This window comes from Styela clava, chromosome 5 (genome assembly GCF_964204865.1).
Source record: "Styela clava chromosome 5, kaStyClav1.hap1.2, whole genome shotgun sequence".
Classification (NCBI taxonomy): domain Eukaryota; kingdom Metazoa; phylum Chordata; class Ascidiacea; order Stolidobranchia; family Styelidae; genus Styela; species Styela clava.
The window spans coordinates 8,555,531-8,582,575 of NC_135254.1; the positions used below are offsets into that span (position 1 = coordinate 8,555,531).

Consider the following 27,045-nt stretch of genomic DNA (forward strand, 5'->3'; position numbering starts at 1 on the left):
CGGGTGCAGTTGCATCAAGTTAAATTGCTCGACTGGTCAAAAATGTTGTCCCCACTCGATCCCATAATACTGCGTTCAAAACCCATAGCAATCCACAGCGAATTAGTTGATGACCTTGTTCGGTTTCGTACCTTGTTCGGAGCGATGACGTGGAACATTTCATAATATTTTATACCACTATTCTTGACCTTTACGTAAAAATACAGATATTCGAATGGGGAATAAGCGACAGACACAACAACTAATGTGAGAACAATTTTATTTTCGTACTCTACAATTTGAAAAACGCTTAAAAAATTCCCCGCTTCGTAATGTTCGTTGTTGCCCATAGGTATAGTGGCGAATGATGTTATTTTATATTCCCTCTTCCAGCGTGTTGGAGGTCTTTCAGAATTTTCTTTGTCTCACATAACTCAGATTATACTATAGGATAAACTAAACTGGTATAGAATGTTTCACATCCTCTTCCAGATAGGCCGTGGGTCGTATACATCGTAAAAATGATTTATCAAGTACGAACTGGTCCTGGTACTTCCGAAGTATGTGAACCAATATGGAAGACACCGAAACGTAGTATGTGTACTAGGTTAGGGTTAGGTCATAATTTCAGGTACAAATTCTCCGGGAGTCTCTTGGCTAGTCCCAGATCGCGTAATAGAAATAAATTAAGGAAAATTGGAATAAAATTATGGTCTCTGTACTCGGGTATCTATAGTTTGACGTCCAAATATATTGCTTGCTGTCTCATTTGAAATCTCGTCCTTGTCAAACCCAGTCAATTTATCCTTCAACAACATTGTGTTTTATAAATTGTTTTCAATGCATAGAAAACTCAGGATGACTCACCGACGCATATTTATTGGCTGAATTGGTGCGTAGCAAATTCGAAGCTTGGGAACGCGATAACAGACAGAAAATATTAGGCACACAGCGAAACCGAAGATATTAACAGCATAATCATTACATTTCGTGATAAACATAAAACAATAATTTTTTCTCGCGGTTTTACTTTTAACTGCTTTATCTTGAATAGATAGCGCGAATACATTTTTTTGTGTTAGTCAACCATTCCAGCTTGGAACCTTTTCATCTCAAAAATTAGGACATATCTTGGTCTACTGCATCCTGTGCAGTAGCAGCGCTCCCCGTACTTTCACATGCCCCGCATTAATCGTAGGTGTAGTTTTTAACGGTCATAATTACAATAATGCACAGGTCAGCGTGTTAGTTCGGTATACGCAAGCCTCATAAGTAAAGTTAGGGTTTTGTTTTTTATCAGTTCTAAAAAAAACATCGTGATTTAAAACAAGGGCTTGTTTTAAATCAATTTTGTTCTGGTTTTTTTTTTATTTAAATACCCCTTGCACCCCCGCTAAATTACGCCAAAACGTTGCGTTCTGGCAGCTGCATACGCTGCCGGATTTAAAATTCCAAAAAAGTAAGTAAAAATTATTGTTTTGACTTTTACTTTTTTGAGTACATTCATCACCACGTTTGCGTCTACACCAAAGTCCTAAGATTTTAACCGGAATGTTTATCCGAGATACCAGAGAGAAGTTTTGAGTAAGAAAAATCATGAAGCTCAGCTCACGAGCATATTACGAAAGCAATTGGAACAAGGCAGCCTTCGGCAAAACGAGTGCGTTACGATAGTAAATAATAAACTATATGAGGCGATTTACTGATTTAAACGATGAGACACCCTAGTCTACGGCTAGGCTGTGCTAATTGTAACAGCCTTCTCATGCAATGACGCCACAACTAATCTGTTACGACGCCTTGAGTAGGATTTCCAGTTTATGTATTGACATTTTTCTCATAAAATAGAAATAAAAATTAGTTAATACTGTTCGGTTATTTTATACTTAACACACTTTGTTTTTAGGGTTGAAATGATAGAATTTTCCAAAGTTATACAAACTGATTTATTAGATCACATTTCAATTTTCGCAAGGTGGTTTCGTCGCAGGGTTGTCACGTAATGACTTATCGGTTGCGTTCTACTGCGCCAACCACGTTTGCGGTCGCACTGAACTACAGCTTGAGAAGGTGTGTAGGGCCCTTTATCGATATTTGTGGCGTATTGAAGGGTTTATTCCGAATAAGAAGCGTTTGACAAGTTTTTACACCCATTTTTCTTTAACCTATTCAATCCAAAAAAAAAATCAAATAGTACAGCCATTTTGAACAAAACAGGCAAAAAAAAAACCTGATTTAAAACAATTGTTTCAAAACAATTCCTTTTGAACAAATCCCTAAGTAAAGTCACTTCAATCATGATTGTGGATACTCCCGTGGTATTCCTACCAGGTTAGGGTTAGGCCATAATTTTATTCCGATTTTCCTTATTTTAGTTCTATTACGAGTTCGGGGAATGTCTGTGTTAGCCAAGTGAACATACCCCCTGCCCAGGGTTTCAGTCTTATTGTAAAACTTGATGTAAAGTAGGCAAACAAAATTAGTTACCTCCATATTGTGACATACACTTCTGGAGCGTCTGATTTTGTAAAAGATCAATTTCCAGGTGTTATCTTTGTCTTTTAGACTCTGCCTCCCATAATCTGTTTATCATGTGGGCCCGCGATAGTCAATGGTGACTTTGTTAAACTTGCAACGCCCTGCATTGCATATCGGTACGGACTTCAATCGCCGCCCAAGGTTCGACTTTTATCCCAGGCTTTATTATATATATATATACATGCATTCTTATTGAAACTCTATGGATATTATTCCAAATCTGCCAGCTCAGCTGTGAATCATATATACACGGTTTACTTCCTGCGTTTCATTATACAGGGTATCTTTCGCGGAACTTATTGAGAAATTGCTTTTACAGTGGCGGCAATCGTTCGTTACATGATACAATTCAAAAGGCGGAAAATAATATCCCTGATGCATTCCCGTTAATCAACTGTTAACTGGTTCACTGAAAAAATTTCCTGAAAATTAATGTTCAATCAGGCTTACGATTCCGCAATTTTTATAACAGCAACACTACCTATTTTGGTATTCCCGTAGTGTACCAGGTTAGGGTTAGACAAAATATTTTATTCCTATTTTCCTCCATATTGGTACACACACTTCTGGAGCGCCCCTATTTTACTAGCTGCTCTCTTAGCATGTATCTGAAAAAGTATTTTTATGACCTTCAAATTTCGTTTATATCCTGATAATGTGATGCCTTTTATGGCATTTAATTCAAAGTTTAGTAAAAATTAAAGGCGGTCAGAAAATGAAATCTAAAACTTTTAATTTAATTAAAAATAACGTATTCGAAGGTGCGTTGGCAAGCGCTTGGAAATAACATTTGTGTATTGTAAAATCTATTAACCTTTCGACAACATTTGATACGGAAATGACCTTTTATAAATCAATTATCGCGTCACGCTCACGCAAAAAATTATTGTTTTGTTTCTAGGTGACCAAAACGTGGCGTTACTATTATAAGTCGATAACAGTTTATACTTGGTCGCACTATTCCATGTGGGCTGGGTTATGCAGAATCGATTTTAGTTGGATTACTCGAGTCGTGGGAAAGCTTATACCCTATTCACACACTTGGATCACAGCTTGTGGGAAGATTTTCGCAGTTGTGACTTTCAACTTGGGCTCGACTCAAGACACGTCAGGGACAGTCGTAGCCAGAGTCTTGTATTAGATTCTTTAAAACTGCGTTAGATATCAGAGGCGGCATGTATCTACCTGGTCCTGTTGGGAGCAAAAATATTACGCCATATTATGAAGTAAGAATTTGCTCTCGCGCTAGTTTCATGCAGGGATAGTTATGTGCGAGGGGATTGCTGGACTCCTCGCCCCCGTGGGGTGGTTCACGTCACCGCTGGTAGGTAACGGCTCACTCCACGACCAAGCCCATGCTTCCGAAAACAAATAACTGGCTTACTAATTCCATACTCGACATGGACTGGTAACCGGACGAGAAACCGTGGTTCGCCATATGATTGAGCCGTGATAAATATGTAAATTCTATCCTATTCGTTTCGCCAAAAATGATACAGTCATAAGTCGATTTAGCCATTGTGGAATTATGCTGCCAAATTCCCTTGATGTCCTGTATGATTTACAAATGTCACTACGATGCGTTGTCTTTACTTCTTGCTTTGATTATAATTTTCGCCATGGAATTTATGCTTCTATCGAAAAAAAAAACTGCATAATCTCTTCACCCAATTAAGATGCCGTGACTTCGAGGAAATAACATTTTTCATTCGCATTAGCATATTAATTCTTGCAGACTGTTGTCGATTCCCAATTTCGCATTCATGCAATCCATAATTAATATAATTTTTTAACCTGGTCGATTACTAATCGATATTCGCTTGAACGACAAGCGTAGATGGAAGTATTGAGTTAAAAGCCGACGAAAGCATTATTCAATTCCGCTCAATGAATTTTGAAATTGCTGTACTTTTTTACTTGTGGGATCGCGAATATCAATTTTACGAAATATTGGGGTCACGGAAAAAAAGTTTGGGAACCCCTGGCCTAGACCAATGAACCGCAACTGTAAATGAAGACCACATTCCAACATAGTATTTAGGATTTGCACAGGGCGATGGCGTTCATGGAAACGTAAACACAAAATATGACGGCACAGTACCATATCGCAAAACTTTCACAAGACGTCATATTACTGTCCTAATGTCTCAGAAACTGGCACAGCTGCATAGTACAAAACAAAACTGTTTTTACATCATGAATGATATTCATATATTTGTAATAGTACATAATCATAAGATACGAATGTACAGTTGGTAAATACAGACAAAATGTACAATAAAATATCTACACTACACTACATAGGTATAAATACTGGGTCAGAAATTAAGCCACTCTAAACTCAGTTGGGTGAAATCAAGTATTAGTCGAAGATGCATGAACGGTATATGTAAGTTGAATACAATTCCATTGCTATTTTATATATATGCTCAAATCTATGCCAAGATAGTTTGAGTTAGGAACATTTGAAAGCTTTACTGTTGGCAACACAAGACAATGTGGTGCGCTATTTGACCAAATAATATAACAGAATAAAAATTTAGGAAAATTATTGATCATTAGAACAGCTTTTCACTGAGTATGGACTTATAATTGAACTAACAGTGTTATATGCATTGATTTGATCAGGGAAATGCCTCAATAAATGTACAAAAAAACACCATCCAACTGAGTAGAGCACTGACATCAATTTCTGACCATATTTACCATCGACAAACTACTGTATATGCACTATGCTATTAATACAATCAATATCTTACACCAATGAAAAAATAAAGTTGAATTATCACCAAAAATCAAGACAAAATTCAAAAAGTTGTGATCAGTAACAGGTAGATGGTAGTAAAATTAATTTTTATAATATAGGTTGAGGCAAAAAACTTCCAAAATATCTTTTTAATTTAAACCCTGTAATATCATTTTAAAACCAAGCATTAGAATAGCAAATAGAGATACAATTTGGCATGTCATGGATGCTAAGGTCTGTTGACCAATCCTAGCCTGTGGAAGGATGAAATAGCATAGGATTCACATATTTAGAAAAGCTGATAAGACGGCTTAATCATATGGCAAACCACTGCCTCTCGTCCGGTTACCAGTCCAGGTGGGTATGGGATTAGTTAGCCAGTATGAAGAATAACTTATGCTCTATACTCTGGATGCTTCTATCAACGATAATCTAGAAACTGATCAAATATTTTACATCTATTAGGGACTTCAATTACATCAACAACAACAATAAAAGTGCCTTATTTGAAGAAGTGTGTTTGAATGTAACGCTAACATAATAAAGCAAAGTACACAAAGGACTATCTTTCATATATATCACATCATGATTTTTTAATAAAAAGTTTGAAGTTACTATTTAACGAAAATTCATCCAAGCAGCAAAGAGACACTGTACAAGTGCTATTTATTTTAATATTGGTAACAGGTATTTTAAAAAAGTTCAGTTCGGATTTTAAAATTGGACTTTTGGATAAAATTTGAATCCAAAGCATGAGTTATTTTCTCATGATTCGTTTATATTAAGTCTCCTGAATTTCAAATAATTTCCTTTCCATAAAGCATATATGTACAGTGTACACTCGGAGAAAAAACATATCATGAAATCACAATATATTGTAACTAGATGATATTACATCAATATTTTTACAATAACACATAAAACCATATGTTCCCATAAACGTTTCAAGATCAGACAATGATATGATGAAAATTATTACCAATAAATAATTCATCTCTGAAATCTGAACAGTGAATAGCCATTTGTGCAAAAGCATTCTTCCTAACAAATTCAAAATATAAGGGTATCCTAATTCGTAACACTACACAATGTTGCCGAGTGCAAACTCATTGGCTAATTCTCAGTTTTAGTTCATCATAGCTGCCTGAAACAGACTCCTATGGGGAGAACCAAACTAATACTAAGGAAGTTAATGTTCAAGTTTCATATATGATGCTAAACCTCTCAGCTTATGCTCAATAGCTGGTCAATAAAAACTAGCTTCAGTTGGTAATACACAGCAATACATTTCAGCATGACAATGAAACCAAAATATTCAAATTGAATTATCTATTCAATTACATATTAAAATTTGTTCTTTCCTCAGATACACATTGAAATTTTAGTTCATTGATTACCAGGGAGCCCTTTCCCCTGTTAAACATAGTTTCACTACGAAACTTGGTCTCAAGGATGTAGTGGAATTCTTATTATTTGCTTTGGAGTGTCATCAGAGTACCGTAAATTTTCAGATAGGGTTGTATTCAAAAAGTCTGCTATGAAACAAGCTTTGACTTTGAATAATGTAATTAGGATACTTTGGCAACAGAATGATATTGACAACTTTCATAATATGACAAATTTTGACTAAGAAAATGGGAAATCCGAAAAAAAAAATCAGTAAATCTGATGGTCATATTTTTATTAACGGCCTCAATAACTTAATAAATAATTTTTTTAAACTAAATTCTCAGGACAGATAGTCCAGGCCCAATTATTACCATAAGACTCTACTATTGCAAAAAAGTCTGGTTCACATCATCTAGACATCTGTAGCAAAACATGGTCTGTCAATCTATAAGAATTATTTAAAACAGCAAGAAACAAATACCAGACTATTTTGATGCAAACATCCCACCGCAGATATTCTATATTAATGTATCTTTCACTAAACACTCATATTTAGGAAAATTAGTATTTCTCAAGTAATAACCTGTCTAAAGAACATAGATATCGGGACATGGTTTAAAATCATCAATTTTTAGACTTGACATTAATTTCATGACAAAAATTTCTAAATAAATCGGCTTCAACCAAAGAGCACCTTCAAAATTTCATGCGAACAACTTCATTATTAGTGGTATGTGCAAATTTTTGTGGCAATAAAGAAATATTACAATGATAAAAAGAAAGCTTCATCACTTCAAAATGGACCCTTTCAAAAAAAAAAATATATATATATATTCCATGAACAAGAATTAGATGAATATTAATTATCGTAAGTGGAAAAATTGTCTTATTTTAATACAAGTCTGCAAACAGCAAGGCCATGAGCCCTCAACTATAAGTGAATAATAATATAGATTTGCAAAGCAAAAGCGCTTGTGATTGATTTGTCGAAAGTTACTGGGACAAATGTACCAGCAGCCACTTGACACTATTCTGACAGAACTTTTATGGAAAGCTCAATGTCTTGCTCCATGCAGTCTTGTATATAAAACTAACACAAATTAAATGGAACTATACCTTTTTCCAAACATTAGCAGAAATAACTAAAGGTATATATAAGGTCAACCTACAAAGTCCTCTTTATATTTCATTTTTTCGACACTATGCTAATATTTGTAACTAAAACTACAATATAACATCACACAATAATATGTTATTAGTTCATGAAGAAATATGGTCACAATTTTTTTTAAACATTTATTCAAACTAGAAATGTCAAATATTCAAGCATTCTTGACTGCACATAATGCATTCCAATAATCAACTGCAAGTCTCAGCACACGAAATATCGCATCAAAGGTAAAATCAGTTTTATTTTGTAGTTTTGGTATGCCTTGAGCTTTATGCAAGATAAGTGTCACAAGGTAAATTGATGCAACTTCCAGATCCTACTTCAGAGTCAATCAAACTGGAAAAACGTGACTATTAGTAAAGTGGTTATAATTGAGCACTCCGACTCCTTGCAACAAAGCAATAAGATGGATTTTTAATTGATGATACTTCACAAGAGGTAATGGAATAATTGATTGAAGAAACGATTATGATTTCATAAAGCAAAGACAAGTAGCATGCATATTCAACATTTCTAGTTTTATTTAATAAAATATAATAAGGATATTACAATAAAACAATGACTCGTTTTCTCACAATTATTGCACACCCCGGTATAACATTGCTTCACAGTCTCTCACTACAAGCTGAAAAGGGTGCAGGACTGATATATGAGCACAAAATTGGTTAGGGGAATAAGGAAATTTGGAGTATGAACGTATATAATATTGGCCCACAATTTTATCATAGCAGTTTAAATAAATGTTTCACAATAAGGTATGGGTTTGATCAAAAAGTGCATAAAAAAACAACAATAAAGATCTTACAACTAACTTTGTGCTCATAACAGTCACAGAGAAATGACAATTGCCTCAACCCGATGATGATGGTACATAAATATATGCACAAAAATATAAGATGATTTTAAGTGTGCAAAAGGATATAAAAGCCCACAAACTAAGGACCTAAACTCTACAGTAACGAGTTAGAAAGGAAAATAATTCAGTCTGGATGTAAGGTCTTTGCTTGAAAATCAACATGCACAGTTTCCTCCTTCATTTTCAGATGAATCTTCTTTCAGTTGTGTACCCTTGTTTGCGTTCCCGATTGTTGGGTCAGTATCCAAACTTTCCGACATTTTGTCACAGATCAGATCGACAAGACGCTCAAAAACTTGTTTTACATTGATATTATCTTTAGCACTTGTTTCGAAAAACTCCAAACCGAGTTGGTCGGCAAGTTGTTTACCTCGTTCAGTTGTAACCACTCGTTCATCTTCCATGTCACATTTATTTCCTACAAGAATGACCTGCGCATTGTCCCACGAGTATGTTTTGATCTGAGTTGACCAATCTTGCACACTGTTGAATGAATCTTCATTTGTGATGTCATACATAAGAATAAAACCCATTGCACCCCTGTAGTAGGCAGTTGTGATGGTTCTGTACCGTTCTTGTCCAGCTGTATCCCATATTTGAAGTTTTACTCTTTTGTCTTGGCGAAATACCGTTTTTACTTTGAAATCAATTCCCACTGTGGATACAAAAGCACTGGTAAAACTGTCATCTGCATACCTGAACAAAAAAGACGTCTTTCCAACGCTGCTATTTCCAATGATCAGTAACTTGAACATATAATCAAAATTTTGATCAGCAGCATCTTTCTGTTGTTGCTGTGTTTGCGAGTTATTTGTGCTGTTCGTCGCCATTATTCCAGACTTCCTGTAGTCTTAGTAAACAATAAATACACTCTACAATAAGTATCTGCAACAGAAATACCTTCACGTCGCCGTTAAAACGTCGATCGTACAGAAGAACGCAAGGATCAATAAATCAGCGAAACCTTCTGTTGGTCTAACAACGCCAGATGCCGCGACCTGAGCTAATCAATACCAAAAACTCAAAAACGCTATTCTGGGACGGCGTATTAATCATTCAGTGAGTCAATGGGGTAGCCATTTTGTGGTCGAAAATCATAGAAAACATACCTATAATATCTGATATATGGACGGGTCCTACGAATGTTGCTGCCTCTAAACAAATTGGAAAACGAATAGTACGGTACGTATCGTTCCGGTACCGGTATTCGATTTTAATTACAAACCAATCGAACTAAAACTCCGTGGAAAGCAGGCAAAGAAAAAAATCGATATTTGTGCGCTAGTTATCGATCCAAAGTATTAAAAATTGATAACTTTTCAGGATTTATAACGGATGAGAACCCATGTGCACAGTCTCAATTTGTAATTATAATTTCAGCGTAGATCAATGAATTCTTAGCAATTTGTCGAGCGTCAACAATTACTAACATTCGTTTCTCCTCTAAAAAACCACCAAGTGGCAAGTACGTACCCACGTAATCGGTACGATCGGTACTTCTCATTAGCGTCAACTATGGAACAGCAAAATGTATTATTCTCATTCGTCAGGTGGTGATAGCGAGCAGGATCACTCATGCGTAATAAGTGCCATGACAACCACTTAGCGGTGGGTCAAAGGTCAATTTATTATCGACCTGATTGTAGATTGAATGATTGAACATGCGGATTGAATTTCATGCAGACCTATGTTTATCGCTTTAGTGGATTGTTTGGGATTTGTAAAGATGATTGATCCTATTCTTCGCTGCGCTGCCGAGAACCCAGAATAGTCCCACATAAAATAGCATTCTGATAATCTCGCTCGATAAGTCTCGCTTTTTTCACTTCCGACAGTATCATGTCTCGATGATTGTGTGTATCTATGTGTGTGTGTGTGCGTGCGTGCCTTAATTAGCTTTTTTTTTCACTTTTGGGTGAGCGAACACGTACTACTTCTTTTATCAATACCTTTCCATATAAAATCTGTACGTTTCAAACCTTACTCGAGCTTTTGTTCGCTCTCCCGATTCTATAATCAGTTACTTTTATTTTTGTTTTTATCTATTTTTATTATCGTCTATTGCTGATTATGGAGTCGAAATAAACTTATACTTATCTCGACGTTTAGCAGATTCAGAGATTTGAGCTGTTTTGCCAGTTTCAGAGTTTGTCTGGTATTTTTTGGTTCAAAGAAAGGTTCAAATATACCGAAAGGCGAATTACTAACATGATACAGTGATAAACGGTACCAGTATACTGTCTTAACAGTAAAAATATTTACATTCAAGTTCCTAAAATAAAACCAAGAGTGGATAGCTGCGGATTCAATTACAATACAATTTATTTCGGCATTCCGAAACACAGCACTCATAAAACAAAATGGATAATACAAATGTCTGGAAAATAAACAAAATTTGAATAGTATTTAAAGTTTATTAGGAAATCTAGCTTCGAATAATAGGAGGCGATGAATCTTTCGAAGCTTTACAAACGCACTTCCAGCACCTCTGATTACCTTGCAGGGATTCGCAAGTACACATCCTTTTGGGGATAGCTATGAGAAATAGGATTGCTGGACTTCCCGGTGCCGTAAGGGGGTTCACATAACCACTAGTTGGGTATGGCATCCTCCAACATCAATTCCGTGCATCTGAAACAAAATGACTGGCTAACCAATCCCACACCCGACCTGGACTGGCAACTGGATAAGATGCTGTGGTTCGGCATGTTATTAAGTCGTCTTAACGGCTTTTCTCCTTGCGAGATAGATATGTAATTCCTAACCTATAATCAGAAATAATGAATATATTCATCCCATCATTGCTCTCATATTTTCAAGAAAACATGAAAAAAAAATTAATTGTGTAAAAAATTGTTCTTGGCGAGCTGAAGCATAAAACAAGACCAATATACGCCTTCAACAAAAATGAAATAGATTGCAAAACAGGCCTAGACGATTCAGATATATTTAATTCATATGATCTAAAGCAAAACTGTACACACACAAGCAATGATTGCATTGAACACATGATTTATTTTAGCTTTTCTTTGCTTCTTAAGATGAGCTATTATCTGATTATTTAGTTGAATACTAGGATAAGCATCAATATATAATCATGGCGTCAAAAATAAACCCTGATTTAAGTGTTGCTATCACTCCTGCTTCTGGACCAAAAAGCTCCAATCCAACCCGACAAGCCATCAAGACAAGTCAGAGTCGATTGAATACAACCAGCAAGAAGTCGAAACATAATATCAGACAAACGTCGTCAAGATACGACAGTCGTCAAGCAGATGCTGCTTTAAGACAAGCAGCTGAAGGTGGTTATCTGATTTCACCATCAAGGGCATTTCTTCTTGAAAGGTGAGCATTGCAATTAACTACCAGTAGTTAAAATATTTTTGATCCATTAACTTTATTTCATTTATCACTTTTTGTTGCTAATTATTAAAGAATTATATTTCATGATGTTATTTCTCAAAATTTTATGTAGCTATGCCAGTTGGTACCAGCGTTGCACAGGTTCTAGTCTTTGAGTACTCGACCCAAGTTGGTATGAAGTCATCATTTATCATCAAAGTCAACTAAAAGAAATGACATGTACTCGTACTCAACTAACCGCACTTGTGAGAATAAGCTTAGAGATTGATTCTACTTGAGTCTCGAATGAGTCGACTTGGCACTCAGACTTTTACGCAACCCTGCTGAGGCGCAGTTCTTACCACTTCATGGCAGCTCCTGCCACGAACGAACCGCAGCAGCTCTTGCCATGGTTTTATAGCGCTATTCAATATTCAGTAATCAGTATTAACGGTATATTCACAAATGAATGTAGCAGATTTTAATTGATCATGTGGAATTATATCTACTTAAACCCGAACCCCAAATCCATCAAAACTGTATCCAGAAGAAAAACGTTCCAACTTACCCAATATTTGTCACCATAAGGGACACCCTATCTTTACGGCCCACCTGCCGCGGTTACGGCAGCAAAATTTTACCTGCCATTGGTTTTCAATTTGCTGCCGTGGTAACGGCAGCTCGACATTGGTTTGTGGCAGCTAAAAAGTCAGTCGCCATAGGTTTGGCCGTAGCGGCCATGGTATGGAAATACCGCTATGGTTTTGCGGCAGCTGCAGACGCCACAGAATACTTAAAACTGCACTTGACCCTGCTTGGTTCGCATGTGAAAAGCCAGCATTCTAAGTTGTAATAGACTTACACTGTGCCATTGCAAAATGAGGAAAAATATATAGACATTTTTTGTTGGAAACAAAGTGTACGGACACGGTACATAAATTATGTATCGTTTTGTTATTATGTTGCTGTTGGTATTTTTATGCTTGTTTTTATGAGAGAATCGATTTTCTTATTATATACTGGACCAATTGCTTTAAAATTTTCAATGGTTTTAGTTCGTATTTTCGGCTAGATGGCTATCACTTCTATTTATTGCAAAACTCTTTCACAGGTCATTGCGTGATTTGTTTTCACTTTTTGTGGGATGACCTATTAATAAAAACTAATAAAAATTATTTGTAGCAAAAGTTTTTTTGACTGTACCTTACAGAAGGTTTTGTCCTTTGTAATCATATTATATTTGAGCATCGTTTTCTTGTATTGCCATCAACATGTTATGAAAAAAGTTGAGGCTTTTTTGAGGATAATTCAATAGGCACTGAGTTTTTATATTTCAAATTTAACCTGTAAAGCACGATTTTGATCTGTGTATATACTTTGATCATCTTAGATGCAAAACAACCGACAAAGAAACTCGATCTCTTCGTGAAATAGAATATCTGCAACTCTCGTTCATGCACATCCGAACACTCGGGCATATTCAATCTTGTCGACATTTGCGAGTTTGTATTTTGAACAATAATTATTTAACACGCTTCAGCGCACTTGCAAACTGCCCAGAATTAATACGATTGGATCTTCATAGCAACCAGGTATATATATATATCTATCTTACTTTACGTTTGGTTGAAGTTTATATTTTAGCTTAAAATTTGCTCAAAGTAAGGTCTTGAGACCTTTATTAATATTGGAAAAAGTATTTTTAGAAAAATTGCAACTACTATCCCACTAAGAGCTAAATAAATATCATAATAAAATTATATAGTTGGCTGTTTCAATTAACAACATAACATTCGAGTATTTGTCAAATACCTTGGTCGTTGATATGCAGCGATATCATAATTCGAAGTGTAGAAATTTTGTTCAGCCAGTTGGTACAAAATTCTAAACAATTCATTTTAACTATATTACGACAATTGGGTAATTTTAATAATGTCATAACCATAAGATGTTGTTTCCTTCTTTGCTTTAAACATCTACTCTAATTTAAAATAGAAGCCAAAGACTTGTAAATATTCATTCCACTTTTACACTTTCGACATAAACAGACCTTGTTTTTTATTTACATGTTATTACATCATTTTTTTACATTCATATTATCTAGATTACGAAGCTTCCAGATGAAACATTTTGGGCAAATCTTGAAAGACTTAAGATTTTAAATCTCCATGACAACGGGATTGGTAATCTAGACTCCGTTCAGGTAAAATAGAATAGGATTTTTTATATTTACTCTGGAGTAGAAGAAAGTCGTTAGGACAGCTCAATCATTTTTGTCTGATTGCCAGATCATGTCTGGTATTGGAAAAGTTGTTCAGCTTTTTGCTTTAGATGTATGAACTGCATTGCACTATGAATTACTTGAGTCCATATTGCTATGGCTATCAGACTTGTGCGTTTCAAAAATTGTACTTCATATGGGACTATTCCATGCATATGGGACATGAGATAATTATGAGAAGGCAGGAATAACAATTCACTTTGAAATTGTTCGTTATTTAAATCTTTATAAGACTGTTGCTCACTATCTTACGCTGAATTATTTTATGTTAACCATATGGGGCTTGAGTTACATAGTTATTAAAATTTTGTGTTTTTTATTCCAGGGCTTGTCCGTTTGCGCAAGGTTGACTGTTCTGACATTGTATGACACCCCAGTATCATTGAAACCAAATTACAGGTTAGAATTTTTCAATACTGGTATATGTTATATGTGTCTTTTCTTTATATATGTGTTGTGTGTCTTTTCTTTAGGTAGGATAGGATAGGATTTACATATTTATCCCGGGGGAGAGGAAAGCCGATAAGACAGCTTATCCATATGGCGAACCACGGCCTCTCGTCCGGTTACCATTCCAAGTCGGGTATGGGATTAGTTTTTACTGTATTGTTTGTTTTCGGAAGCATGGACTTGGTGGTGTAGGAAGCCGTAACCGACCAGCGGTTACGTGAACCACCCAACGACGGCGAGGAGTCCAGCAATCCTCTCGCACATAACCATCCCTGCATGGGATTCGAACCTGCGAACCCACGCAGAGTAATTAGAGGTGCGGTGGCGAGCGTATTCCTAACGCTTAGCCCGTTGAGCCACACCGCCGCGCCGGGTATTGCATGCCTTTTATTTATATATGTGATGTATGTCTTTTATTTATGTACATACACTTTATCGTTTGTGAATACTTCCTTCTTTCAGACATCACACCGTTAACAGTATCTGGACTCTGAAAGCACTCGATCATCATGTGGTTAGCGATGAAGAAATAATCGAGGATGCTCAGTTTAATGGGAGATTTCGGTCTTATCATCCTTCTCTTGCAATTGATCTTTGTCCAAAAGAAAAACTTGTGAGTATTCATGGGTTTTGTGATCTCACTTTTATAAGGTTGTTTTTACGAACCCAATTTATGGTACATTCGTAGTATGTGTACCAGGGTTAGGCCATGATTTTATTCCGATTTTCTTTATTTTAGTTCTATTATGAGTTCGGGGAATGTCTGTGTTAGCCAAGTGAATATACCCTGCCCATAGGTTTCATTCCCTTTACACAAATTGATGTAAAGTAGGTAAACAAAATTAGTTACCTCCATATTGGTACACATACTTCTGAAGCGCCCAATTTAATTCATATCTTCAAATACTGAGATACTCGGTGTGACGTTGTTAAACTGTCCAAAGAAGGATAACAGTAATGAAGATACTCATTTAAGTTATTTTTTATCACATTGTTAGTAGTGATTTGAATACAATAATTATGCTACAATATCATGGGTTCAGTATATGCTTCCGACAATGTAGAAATACTGAAAGTAGTGCTAAAGTAGTAAGAGTAAGAAAGTAGTAAGAGTAAGAGATGTGAGCTTAATGATGTGTAATTGTGCTCATCGTTACTCACGTTTGATTCGAGATTACTATTAGGATTACTAAAATGAAAGAATACTAGTATAAAATAACATAAAATCCGTGATAAACTGCCAACTATAAATAAGGTCGTATTTTTGCGATCTTGGGATTTATCTAACTTGATTTGTTCTTTCGCACTCGAGATTATTCTTAAGCAAGATATCGCCGTTTGAAAAATCATAGGTTCTGGACAAAATACGATTGATTGAAATTTATTTTATTGCATGCGGCTCCGCCAGTAGTTTCAGAATGAAAAAAAGGCACATCGCGCGCACAATTGACTGTGTTCCGATTTCGCAGTTACCGGTACTACGATAAATAACCAAAGAAAACCGAACATAACACCAAATTTTTATATATCCCTAATTTATTAATATATTTGTCGAGTGTCAAATTTACAGCTTTAGTATATATAATTTATCTTTGAAATTTAGATTTATTTATTACTTGTATTAACCCTATTAAAAAGGTTTAGCATTTAAATTATGTAAAGTACTTTTAACTTACTCAGGAATATTAATCGAAAAGAAAAAAATTTTAACATTTCTTTTGGGTCTCCGTGAATAATAGCCAATCTTTTCAAGGGCTCCGCAACACCAAAAGTTTGAGAACCCCTGGCTTAGACTGATACAAAAAGCACTCGACTCTGTGATTTTGAACCCCGAATTTTCCCAGTTTAGCTGAATTTGGGAAGGCTTGATATCATAGACTGGTATTTAAAATATAGCGCAAAATGATAACACACTATTTCATTCAGCCTCCTTCGTCTCGTACTCTTGCTTTTGAACTAAAAGTTGTAAAAAGAATTCTTCGAGACATCAATACAATACTTGCACACGGTTCTCCTGTGATTGTAATTCAGAGGTGGATACGGGGACATCTCGCCAGAAAACGAAGAGGAATAAAATACAATCAAATTGTGTGAGTAGAAGTAAAAAAAGATATATTGAAAGTCGATGCTGTTGATTTTTGGAGAATTGAGTTTTGATTCCTATATTGTTACATTTAATTGGAATTCAGAAATTCAAAATTCAATAAATCTAAGAAAAACCATCTAAGACTGACATGGGCAAGGTACAGCCTGCCGGCCAGTTTAGCTAAAAATAGCTCAAAGAATTTGTTTTTAATGGTGATTAAAGGCTTATCGTTTTTCACATTTGCTCTTGTAACACTGTAAATATTATTCATAAAATGTAGCTTTTTACGTCACGCTCAAATGGCCCGCCAGTCTAGGCGGGCAAAATGTTTAGCCCCTGGTCAAAAAACCTTGCCCACCTCTGTCTTTTCTGACCTCTGATAAATTGCAATTTTATTTAAATCAAAAATAATAGACTGATAGTACGGTAATACTACACTCGGATATAAAGTGTGAAATTTCCTTCCCCAACGAATAAATACACCAGTCAATTCCAACCTGGTTAGGAAATGCCGCCTTAATCATATCACAAGCGATGGACTCTTGTTGCTAATCCAGGTTGGTCATAGAGAAATACCAATTTCAGGCACATGATTAGTGCCTTATATGCCTCTACTTGTGTATAGAATAAAACCCACTATTTCAGGAAATGTGTAATAATCTTCATTATTGCTCTATTTTACAGAGAGAAGTTACGAAAACATTCTCGACTCAGTGCCACACAACCAACCCCAGGGGAAGGATATGACATTGATTTTGATACTTATATGGAGGTGATGCATCATTTAGCTTTCGCCTACTTTGAACTAGTTTGTAAATTATGTCCGATATGGTATTAGCAGATAACATTATAGAACCGAATTAAATAATCATTGATATTTTACTTACCCACAAATGTGAAAAAGTTTACTTTCATGTGTTGTCTTGCCAAAACATACGGCATGTATGTAAAGAAAACTTCATCAAATATTATTCTGCAATCAGTATTGTTTGCTGATGACTTTTTACTTATTTAACAGAAATAGTCAGATTATAACACAACTACAACTGCTGAATAGCATAACACAAAGCTCTAAAATATCATGCATTGTGTCTCAAAAGAAACTCTCAAGTGACCTCTACTGCCAGTGCCCTTTTACACTTCTCCAATTCCAAACATTATCAATTCTTGAATCATGAATCCAATTAAAGTAATTACATTGAAAAAATGAATTGATGATGCTTTTTTTCCAGAATCGAAGGCCGGGCTCAAAGACTCCTAGTGGTGGAAAAAGCAGAAGAGCCGAGTCATTTCCAAGTCGATTACAAAGAGAGGTAAAAGAATTTAGTTTTGCGGCGAACCCGATGTGCAATGCCACACCAATTAAATTTAGAATAGGATTTACACATTTATCTTGGGAGAGTAGAAAGCCCATGAGAGGGCTCAATCATATAGCGAACCAGGGTCTCTCAACCGTTTACCAGTCCAGGTCAGGTATGGGATTTGTTAGCCATTTATTTGTTTTCGGAAGCGTGGACCTGATGGTGGAGGAAGCCTTAATCGACCAGCGGTTACGTGAACCACCCTACGGCGTCGAGGATTCCAACAATGCTTTCGCACTTAATTAATTGGGATTCAAACTTGCGAACCCACACAGGGTAATCAGACATGCGGTGGCGAGCGTATTCCTAACTCTCAGCATGATGCGCCACACCATCGAACCAAGCCTAACAATTTTTAAAATTGATTGTAAATATTAAATATATCAGCTAGAGCTAAAAAGTAGAAGTTCATTAGTTCATAACCTAACATTTGTTTATTCAGGAAACTGCCGACTCTACAGACATGAACATCCCAACTTCACTTCATATCAATCTTGCCAAACTAGAAAAAGTTGCCATGAAAAAGTTATGTGAGTCCTAATACATTGCTTAAATTGATGAAATCACTTACATGGACTATGATTGTGTATTTTAGTCTTTGTTTATATTTATAATCTGTTAATCATATGGGCTTAATGTCCTGCTGGAGGATTATTATGTGCAACCTACTACTGGGCACTTACATTTTGCGGTGGACTGTTAACCAGGCTACAGGCCATAGTTCGCCATATAATTACTCCTTTCCCCCGCTTTGATATAAATATGAGAATCCTCTCCTATGTCCTAGACCTAGTCAATATAGCTGTTGGCGTCATAGATATTTCATTCATAGATATATTTTCTTCAAAAAGATGACATACATAAAAACAGGAAAAAGTTTTGAGAACAATCGTCATAATCATTTGGCATAGAAATAAATTTGAAGTTCAGTAGTGACCTAAAAAATGTTTATTAATTATACATGGTGTTCATGAAGTCCTTTTACAATTTCAATTTTGTAATGAAGTCAGTTTTCAATATATCCCAACAAGTTTTTTTTTTAATCAGATCAAGTATTTTTACTTCATTTAGTACATTTGTGAGGTTCAAAACGATATATTGTGTCGATAAATTCCCTTTGCAATATTGAATTTTTTAAGACTTTATGGTCACCCTATATATATATATATATATATATATATAACATTGTTTGTCTTTTGAGGTCTAATCAATTTGAACTATGTATTTGTGAACTTCAAATTTGCTCTGATTATTTATCTAACCTCTGACTTTCACCAGTGCAACAGTCACCAGATCTGTCCGAAATTGTTCACATAACAAGAGGAGAAAAACCTCAGAAAGGTGTAGAATTTGCTGAACAGAAAAAAGGTTTGTATGATAGTGTGATTGTGATACATGTTTGGGTGCTCCAGAAGTGTGTGTACCAATATGGAGATTTTATTCGCCCATTTTACTTCAAGTTGTGTAAAGGGACTGAAACCTATGGGCAGGGGGTGAATTCACTTGTCTAACACAGACAGTCCCTGAACTCGTAATAGAACTAAAAGGAGGAAAATCAGAATAAAATTATGGCCTAACCCTAACCTGGTACACATACTATGGGAGTACCAAATAATGACCCCATTGTATGCGGAGAACATGCTTACCATAGTTATTACCCTGTGATGACTTTACATTTTTTGTTGTCTTGAATTTTTGATCAAAAATGGGATGGACAAATTTTAAAACTTTGGGAAAACAATGCTGCTTATTTATGTGCTTGTTCTTTAATACCTTCAATTTCAAATTGTGGTTGTAAAAATCATTTCTTGTGTTATACACTACCAAGATAGCTATTCTGCTTCTGCTATAAACAATAGTAAGAAAGGTAAAGGTGTTGCTGCTCGATAACCAGCTTTGGTTCCCTGCGTCTTCCGTTCTCCCGTAAAACAGTGTCATTATTATTTTCTTATAAATTGGGCTCGTGTGATATATTTTTTACTGGCTAGAAAAATAACTTGACCTTGACCTATGATTGGAATTTTCGTGTTTATCCTTCCGTATTGTTCCTTAGATTCTCCGTCTCCGTACCGACAAAAAGCACGTATAGAGCAAGGAAAACCCAAACGACGAGACCCACAAACCGTACAACAAATGCTGGGACCAAAAGAAAGTCTTGTCCAACCACCAAGCCCCTCGAAAGCTCCAGGATTTCCTTCTCAGCATGCAACACCGGGACTTGAGTTGGGGGTCAAGGTTGAAGACCTGTGGGTGAATGGAGAACAACCCCAGCACACATGGAGGATACATAGCAGACAATTCAGATTAGATGTTGATAAACCTCCTGCAATGGAGGTAGGTTTTCATTTTACATGAATAATTGTTGATGTTTATAAAAATAAGATATATTTGAAATTATTAAACCAATAGTGATATTGCTATTTTAAGCGAGCACAACTTTCAAGACCTTGCATGTTGGCCTGCATTATACCATCACAGGTCAGAGACTGCATGTTTATTAATGCAGAACCTAGATCAGTGGCTCCCAACCTTTTTGGCTCGCGACCGCCTTTGGTGGTTTATACATACCTCGCATACCCCTGCCTCACTTTCTATACTTATCAATAAAAAAAGCGGCAAAGTGGAGGTGCAGTTCTTACCACTTCATGGCAGCTCCTGTTACGAATGAACCAATGGCAGTTATTGCCGTGGTTTTGGTGCTATTACGGTATATTCACAAAGTTGTGTACCAGATTTTAGTTTAATGTGCGGAATTATATATATTTAAACCTAACCCCAAATCCATTAAAACTGTATCCATAAGAAAAATGTTCCACTTACCCAATATTTATCACCATTTTACCCCCCTTTAATTCTCTATTTGCTGCCCTGGTAACGGCAACTCGCCATTGGTTTGTGGCAGCTAAAAAGTCAGTCGCCGTGGGTTTGGCCATAGCGGCCATGGTTTTGAAACCCCGCCATGGTTTTGCAGCTTCATACGCAACAAAATGCTTGAAACTGCACTTGGCAAAGTGAATATTGTTTAATTTAATTTTTCATAAACCTGCAGTTTTACTGAATGTGACAACTGGCATTAAAACCCCGTAGCCAACTGTGCAATTCGTGGTTGAGTTTTTGACAAAGCTAATCTCATATCATCCTCGACTTTCATTCGATTTCGTGCCTTTGTTTTCATATGAAGAACAGCTGAAAAGCCGCTTCCATATTTCATAACTCTATTTTCATATTGTCGCTTCTTCGCCATGGTATATGATATAACGAAATATAACGTTACTGCAGGATGTATGATGATCGTCACGATGAAACCACATAGACTACAAGCCCACCCTGCAGTAAACCCCTTGGTATCGGAATACCAGCGTTCCACACCATTGCTTCGAAGCCCGCATGTTTTTAGCATTGCAGCGCGCGGAAATGCAGACGAGTTTGTGTGACCTCACAATGATTAACATGCCATAAACAACTCGCGCCGCTTGCTTGGTTTTCAAGAAAGAAGCGACATTCTGGGGTCTCACGACAGCTAATAGGAATCTCTCAGAGCTTCGCGTTCTATTGACAATATTTAACCTAAAGTTATGTAATATTTTCTACTGTTTTGCAAGACCTTCGCGACTCCCCTAGAAACCCGCCGCGACCCCCAGGTTGGGAACCACTGCCCTAGATAGTGAAACAATAAGCCTATTACTGTAATAATTTAAGTAGATTATGCGAAAACCAGATCTTTCAGTTTAGCTATTTTCTAATGTTTTAATGCAGTTCAGATTTCCTCTGGTATTCGGTATTGCTAAAGTCTACAGTCTATTTGCTGTTTTCAGATTGACCCTATGCAAGATCATGTGATGATGACCCAGGAAGCAGGAAGAGATATCAGAGAAGCAGAAGAATTTTGGCATGATCAACAGGAGAACAGACCTAAACCTGTTGCGAAGAAGCACAAACCAGAAGCTAGAGTAAGTTGAATTCAGCTGTTTTTATGATGTTGACAGTTGGCTCACTTGGTTAAGTGATAGGAAGTCACTCTGCACTGATTACCTCTTTAAATTTCACTAGTTCAAATCTCATGTGGATATTCATGTACAGATGATTGCTTGGAGATTTCCGTTTCCATTGGTTATTCATTGCTTTCTCCCCTAACTTAGACCATGCATCTGGAATGCTAAATTGGTTATCTTCCCAATGTGCATCACCTTGTTACTTCACCATGCTTAACTCATGCTCATGGCGGGATGACAGTTCATGCTGATCAATTGCTATATGATTAAGTCATATTTAGAAAGAACAACAAAAATCAGGCGCTAATCTAGGCTAAACAAAGTACCGATGGACTTCGCTGCATTTTCTATCTATAGCATTGGGATAGTGCACAAAAATCATAGCGGATCATCGACGATTTCTTGGCAGCAGCATGTTTTGTTAATTATGTAAATACATAGTAATGGTGGTATACATTTAGCATTTACGATACACCATTTATATTTCATTCAGTACAAAGACCAAGTTAGTCTGGCGACTCTCATCGCTGTGTCGAAGGCATATAAAGACAGAGATAGAGCAGATCAACTTGCATTGAAAATGGATAGAGTTTTGAAAATACAACAAGAGAAATTACAAGCGAAACATATCGTCAATGCATATAAAGTAATGTCAACTACTAATCTTCAATTTAATTTATATTTCATTAATTAGGCAGATATTTCGTATTTATGGCGAGGAAAAAAAATATTACCTTGAACTAGTGGTTCCCAAACTTTTTGGTTAATTTCCCCCCTTTGCTTATTTTGGAACTCTTCATTCCTCCCTCACTACCTAAAAACTATATTATTTATTTAATCTTCAATGGGTACTCTCGAGGTATTCGTACCAAGATGGCGGATACCGAAATGAAGTGTGTGTACCAGGTTAGGGTTAAGCCATAATTTTATTCCAAATTTCCTTATTTTAGTCTTTTTACGAGTTCGGGGACTAGACAAGTGACTCCCGTCGTATTTGTACCTGAAATTGATGCCTAACCTGGTACTGGTACACATACTACGTTCTATCTTGGTACGCATACACTCCAGGAGCGCCCTTTAATGGATGCTTAGCTAGTGTTATGCGCAAGTTGCACCCTCACTTTTGTACGGTTTAAATAGTTGTGATGTGTGAATAAAACTATCATAATAAGTTATGAAGAACCGAATAATATTTGTAATATTACAGCAAATACAAAGCAAAGTTCCCTTTTGTGGCGAAATTCCTTCCGGTTGGGAAACGTATCTTAAACCTTGTCTTAGATAAATATAATGAAATCATGTACTATACATTATAAGGACTTGTTTAAATTTTGTAAATAATTTCAATATTTGGCAAAAACTTCTCTCATGCTGAATAAATATGTTAATTACAGGAAGAACGACGCAACATGGCACTAAACAAACGTCAAGAAGATAGAATCAAAGTAACTCGTGCTTTACAACAACAAGAAATAAACCGAGTTGCATATATTGAATATGTAAGTTGTTCAGATGAGCTTTAAACTCCGGTAATCAGGATTTGAACCTAAAGTCTCATAATCACAAAAATCTAAGCCATCAATTTGAAATATGTGTGAAAGTTTTTTCTGGTGATTTGTGAATTTTGCCTGTTGTAGGTTCATAGATCTTGGAGGAATAATTATTTGCATGACTATTTCCATATTCTCATTTCTATAGTGTTGACCATATGATTGCTGGCTTTATCTACCTTCCATATCCATGCTGCTGGAACGATTATTTTGTTAGCGAGAGTCTGTTCTTTACCATTAAGTTCTAAGTTATTCCCGTACCTGAATTGGTCTGGTAATGGATTGCAATATAAATATTGAAGTTGTTTTATCAGCGCTCCAGATGTATGTTTACCAATATGGAGGTAACTAATTTTGTTCCCTTATTTTACATCAAGTTGTATAAAGGGACTGAAACCTATGGACAGGGGGTATATTCACTTTGCTAACACAGACAGTCCCCGAACTCGTAATAGAACTAAAATAAGGAAAATCGGAATAAAATTATGGCCTAACCTGGTACACATACTACGAATGTACCATTTTATCAGCTGTTCTCTCTCCAGTGATAAATATAAAAATTTTCTGTTTTTAGGCCCAAGAAAGAAAAGAGAAAGCAATTCGACACCACCAAGCAGTTCATAAAGATTTGATGTTTGCTGCGGACTTTAGTAACCAACACACATCAGTCTCTAGCGCTCTTGTAAGACATGACCGTCAGTCTAATATGGATGATATTGTGGCAGAAAAGAAAGAAATAGTAAAAGGAATTCAGGTATGTAATATGTAAATTATTTACGCTTACATTGTGAGGTAAAGATCTGGGGGATCTAATATTATTTGGCCCAATGCTAACCTATACAACTTGTTCTGCGTAATGTGTGATATACTTCAGTGTTACTCAAACTTTTTTCCTCACGACCTTCACAATCAAATTTTTTCTTGACCCTCAGAAACTAAAATAAAAATGAATTAGAATTCAATAATGCAGAAAATATAAAATTGATAACACTTTCAATAAGACTGATGTGCTTGCATAGTCTCGCACAAAACATAAAATCTTGGTCCATTTTGGCGATGGTAGGTCTCAGTACTGCTTCCAAATTTGATCAATATTTTGTTTGAGCATAATTTAGTGTCAAAAAAGATTTTACTGTGACCCCCATGAGCTATTCCCGTCACCCACTGGGGAGTCTTCACCTTTAAAGAGCCCTGTTATACTACATAAATCAATGCCATCATGCCCCTGTTTCCAGTTATGGTAATTTGTGTAAATACAGGCAAATGATTAGTTAGTGCCATCTCCATGCTTTAGGTTCAGCTGTCTGAGCAAGCAGATCTGGTACGACGATACATGGAACACAAACAATTAATGCAGCAATTAGCTTGTGGACAAGAGAAGGCAGAATTGGGTACGAGAGCTTTGCAAGAAGCAAATGAAAGAGTTCTCATGTCTAAACAAAGAGTCGCTGCAATGAAGGCAAGGAAAGCAGCTATGAAGGTAGGACTGGTTAATTCTGTTATTTTTTAGTGGTTAGAAATAAAAAACAACCCATTTTTCATACTTTTATGCTCTTGATCTTATGATTATTGGTAGGTATGATTTTTAATTCTGTTCCGAGTGTGAAAAGCTGTCTGCCAGTCTAGTTTTCTATGTTCAGCAAAACTGGTTCATGACCATAGGCACAGGATGGTGCTACAAAGGGTTTATACGAGGACTGGGCAAGGTTTTTGGGAAAAACTTTGCTCACCTAGACTGGCGGCCCATGTAAGTGTGACCTAAAAGTTACATTTTCTGAACAATATTTACAGTGTTACAAAAGGAAATGTGGGAAACAATAAATCTTTTGCCAAAACCATGTTTATTCGCAACCTCAACAAATTTATCGAGCAATTTTTTAGCTGAAACATCGAAATTTGGCTTTAGTTTGGTTGTGGCAGCATCAGACGGGCCAGATTGAATTACTAAACGGGACGAACCTGGATCGTGGACCGTAATTTGCCCATGTCAGGTTTATATTGTGCACGGTAGATATAACATAAAGCGCCATTCTAGACCTAGAGATTCATGGATGGTTGACATAACATACTCAGAAACGTTCATACTATTTTATTATCGATTAAATTTTCTATAATTATACTTTTGCTGCGAGTAAAAGAATTACTTTTTTCTCATTTGACCTATCTCCAGGCGTTTCACCACCCTGCCACTGCTACTACTGGAGAGAGACATGAAGTCAACTCAACAACTAGTCTGATGTCAGATGGCTTACATCCATCACCAAGTTTCTTCCAGGAAGGTGGAGTTATCTTTCCTCCCACTCCGGGGCGAGCACCGAATGTCACTCCACGTAACACAGAGAGAGGTTCAACTTTCATGTTCCCGCGACCCAAAACAACAGCTGTTGTTGAACTTCCTCCTGTTCCGCGAGGCATAAACGGCCTCCAAACGCAAAGTGTACTGGGTCCCAGGCATCATCCCATATTAACTCTCTCTACGTAAATCTCTTTACCTAGTGTGAAATATATATAGTATTTAAAGCCATATTTTGATCAAAGTTTATAATGATTTTATTATATTTTATGACTCATTTATTATCCATCCCATTATGAAGTAGCATGTTACCAAAAATTGCATAATAAGTTTCGCTACCACACTCAATTGAACAATAGAAAGTCCGGAATGTAATATATATGAGTGTTTCGTATAGATTTACTGATAGGACATCTATAATTTGAGATGGATCTCTACGGTACCTCAGTCGTAGCCTATATACTTGAAATAGGATTTTGTCTTTAGCCCTGGGAGAACAAATCCAATTTGATAGGCCGATATGATTCTTTAACTGGCCACCACTTGATTAGATAATTATATAAGAATAGCTAACAATTCAATGTTCCAAATGTCTTGAGCAGATTTTCTGAGCATTGCTTGGGATCACCGGTATATTTGAATCGTAACAACAGCCTGAAGCAGGATTTCAGTATAATTATACACCCCATTGAGCAAATACTCTCTCTACTGTATAACAAACAGTTTGCCTTCAATAAATTTCAATCAGGAGCCTAACTTGTTTATATTTACACTTGCCTCATTTTCACACTTTTCATTGCTTAAAAATATATATATATGCCAGTGGACAATTCTCACTCTTTTTTTCTTGGCTAATCCTATCAAATCAGCAGAAACTTAAACATTCGAAAGCGATATATTTAGATTAAATTTGTGTGCGGCGTCAATTATGCCTAGAAGCGTAAATAGAATTCTTGTCTGTATAGACAAGTCTGCATATTGCGATGTACACAAAGTGCATAAAACAAGCCA

The 27,045-nt window shown here is 36.2% G+C and overlaps 2 protein-coding genes across 2 annotated transcripts; one reads left to right on the plus strand and one right to left on the minus strand.

Moving 5' to 3' along the window:
• Positions 1–4,703: 4,703 nt before the first annotated feature.
• Positions 4,704–9,829, minus strand: LOC120343843 (ras-related protein Rab-3-like). The gene has a single exon (XM_039412862.2). It carries the CDS (start codon positions 9,507–9,509, stop codon positions 8,835–8,837), a length of 675 nt encoding a protein of 224 aa, XP_039268796.2. The 5' UTR covers positions 9,510–9,829; the 3' UTR covers positions 4,704–8,834.
• A 1,853-nt stretch (positions 9,830–11,682) lies between these two features.
• Positions 11,683–26,882, plus strand: LOC120345171 (uncharacterized). The gene is made up of 17 exons (XM_039414598.2): positions 11,683–12,024; positions 13,412–13,613; positions 14,126–14,224; positions 14,628–14,701; positions 15,215–15,365; positions 16,679–16,842; positions 17,523–17,610; positions 18,071–18,151; positions 18,642–18,729; positions 19,478–19,567; positions 20,253–20,533; positions 22,015–22,149; positions 22,685–22,837; positions 23,586–23,690; positions 24,316–24,495; positions 25,036–25,221; positions 25,912–26,882. Exons 1-17 carry the CDS (start codon positions 11,777–11,779, stop codon positions 26,221–26,223), a joined length of 2,637 nt encoding a protein of 878 aa, XP_039270532.2. The 5' UTR covers positions 11,683–11,776; the 3' UTR covers positions 26,224–26,882.
• The last annotated feature ends 163 nt before the right edge of the window (positions 26,883–27,045 follow it).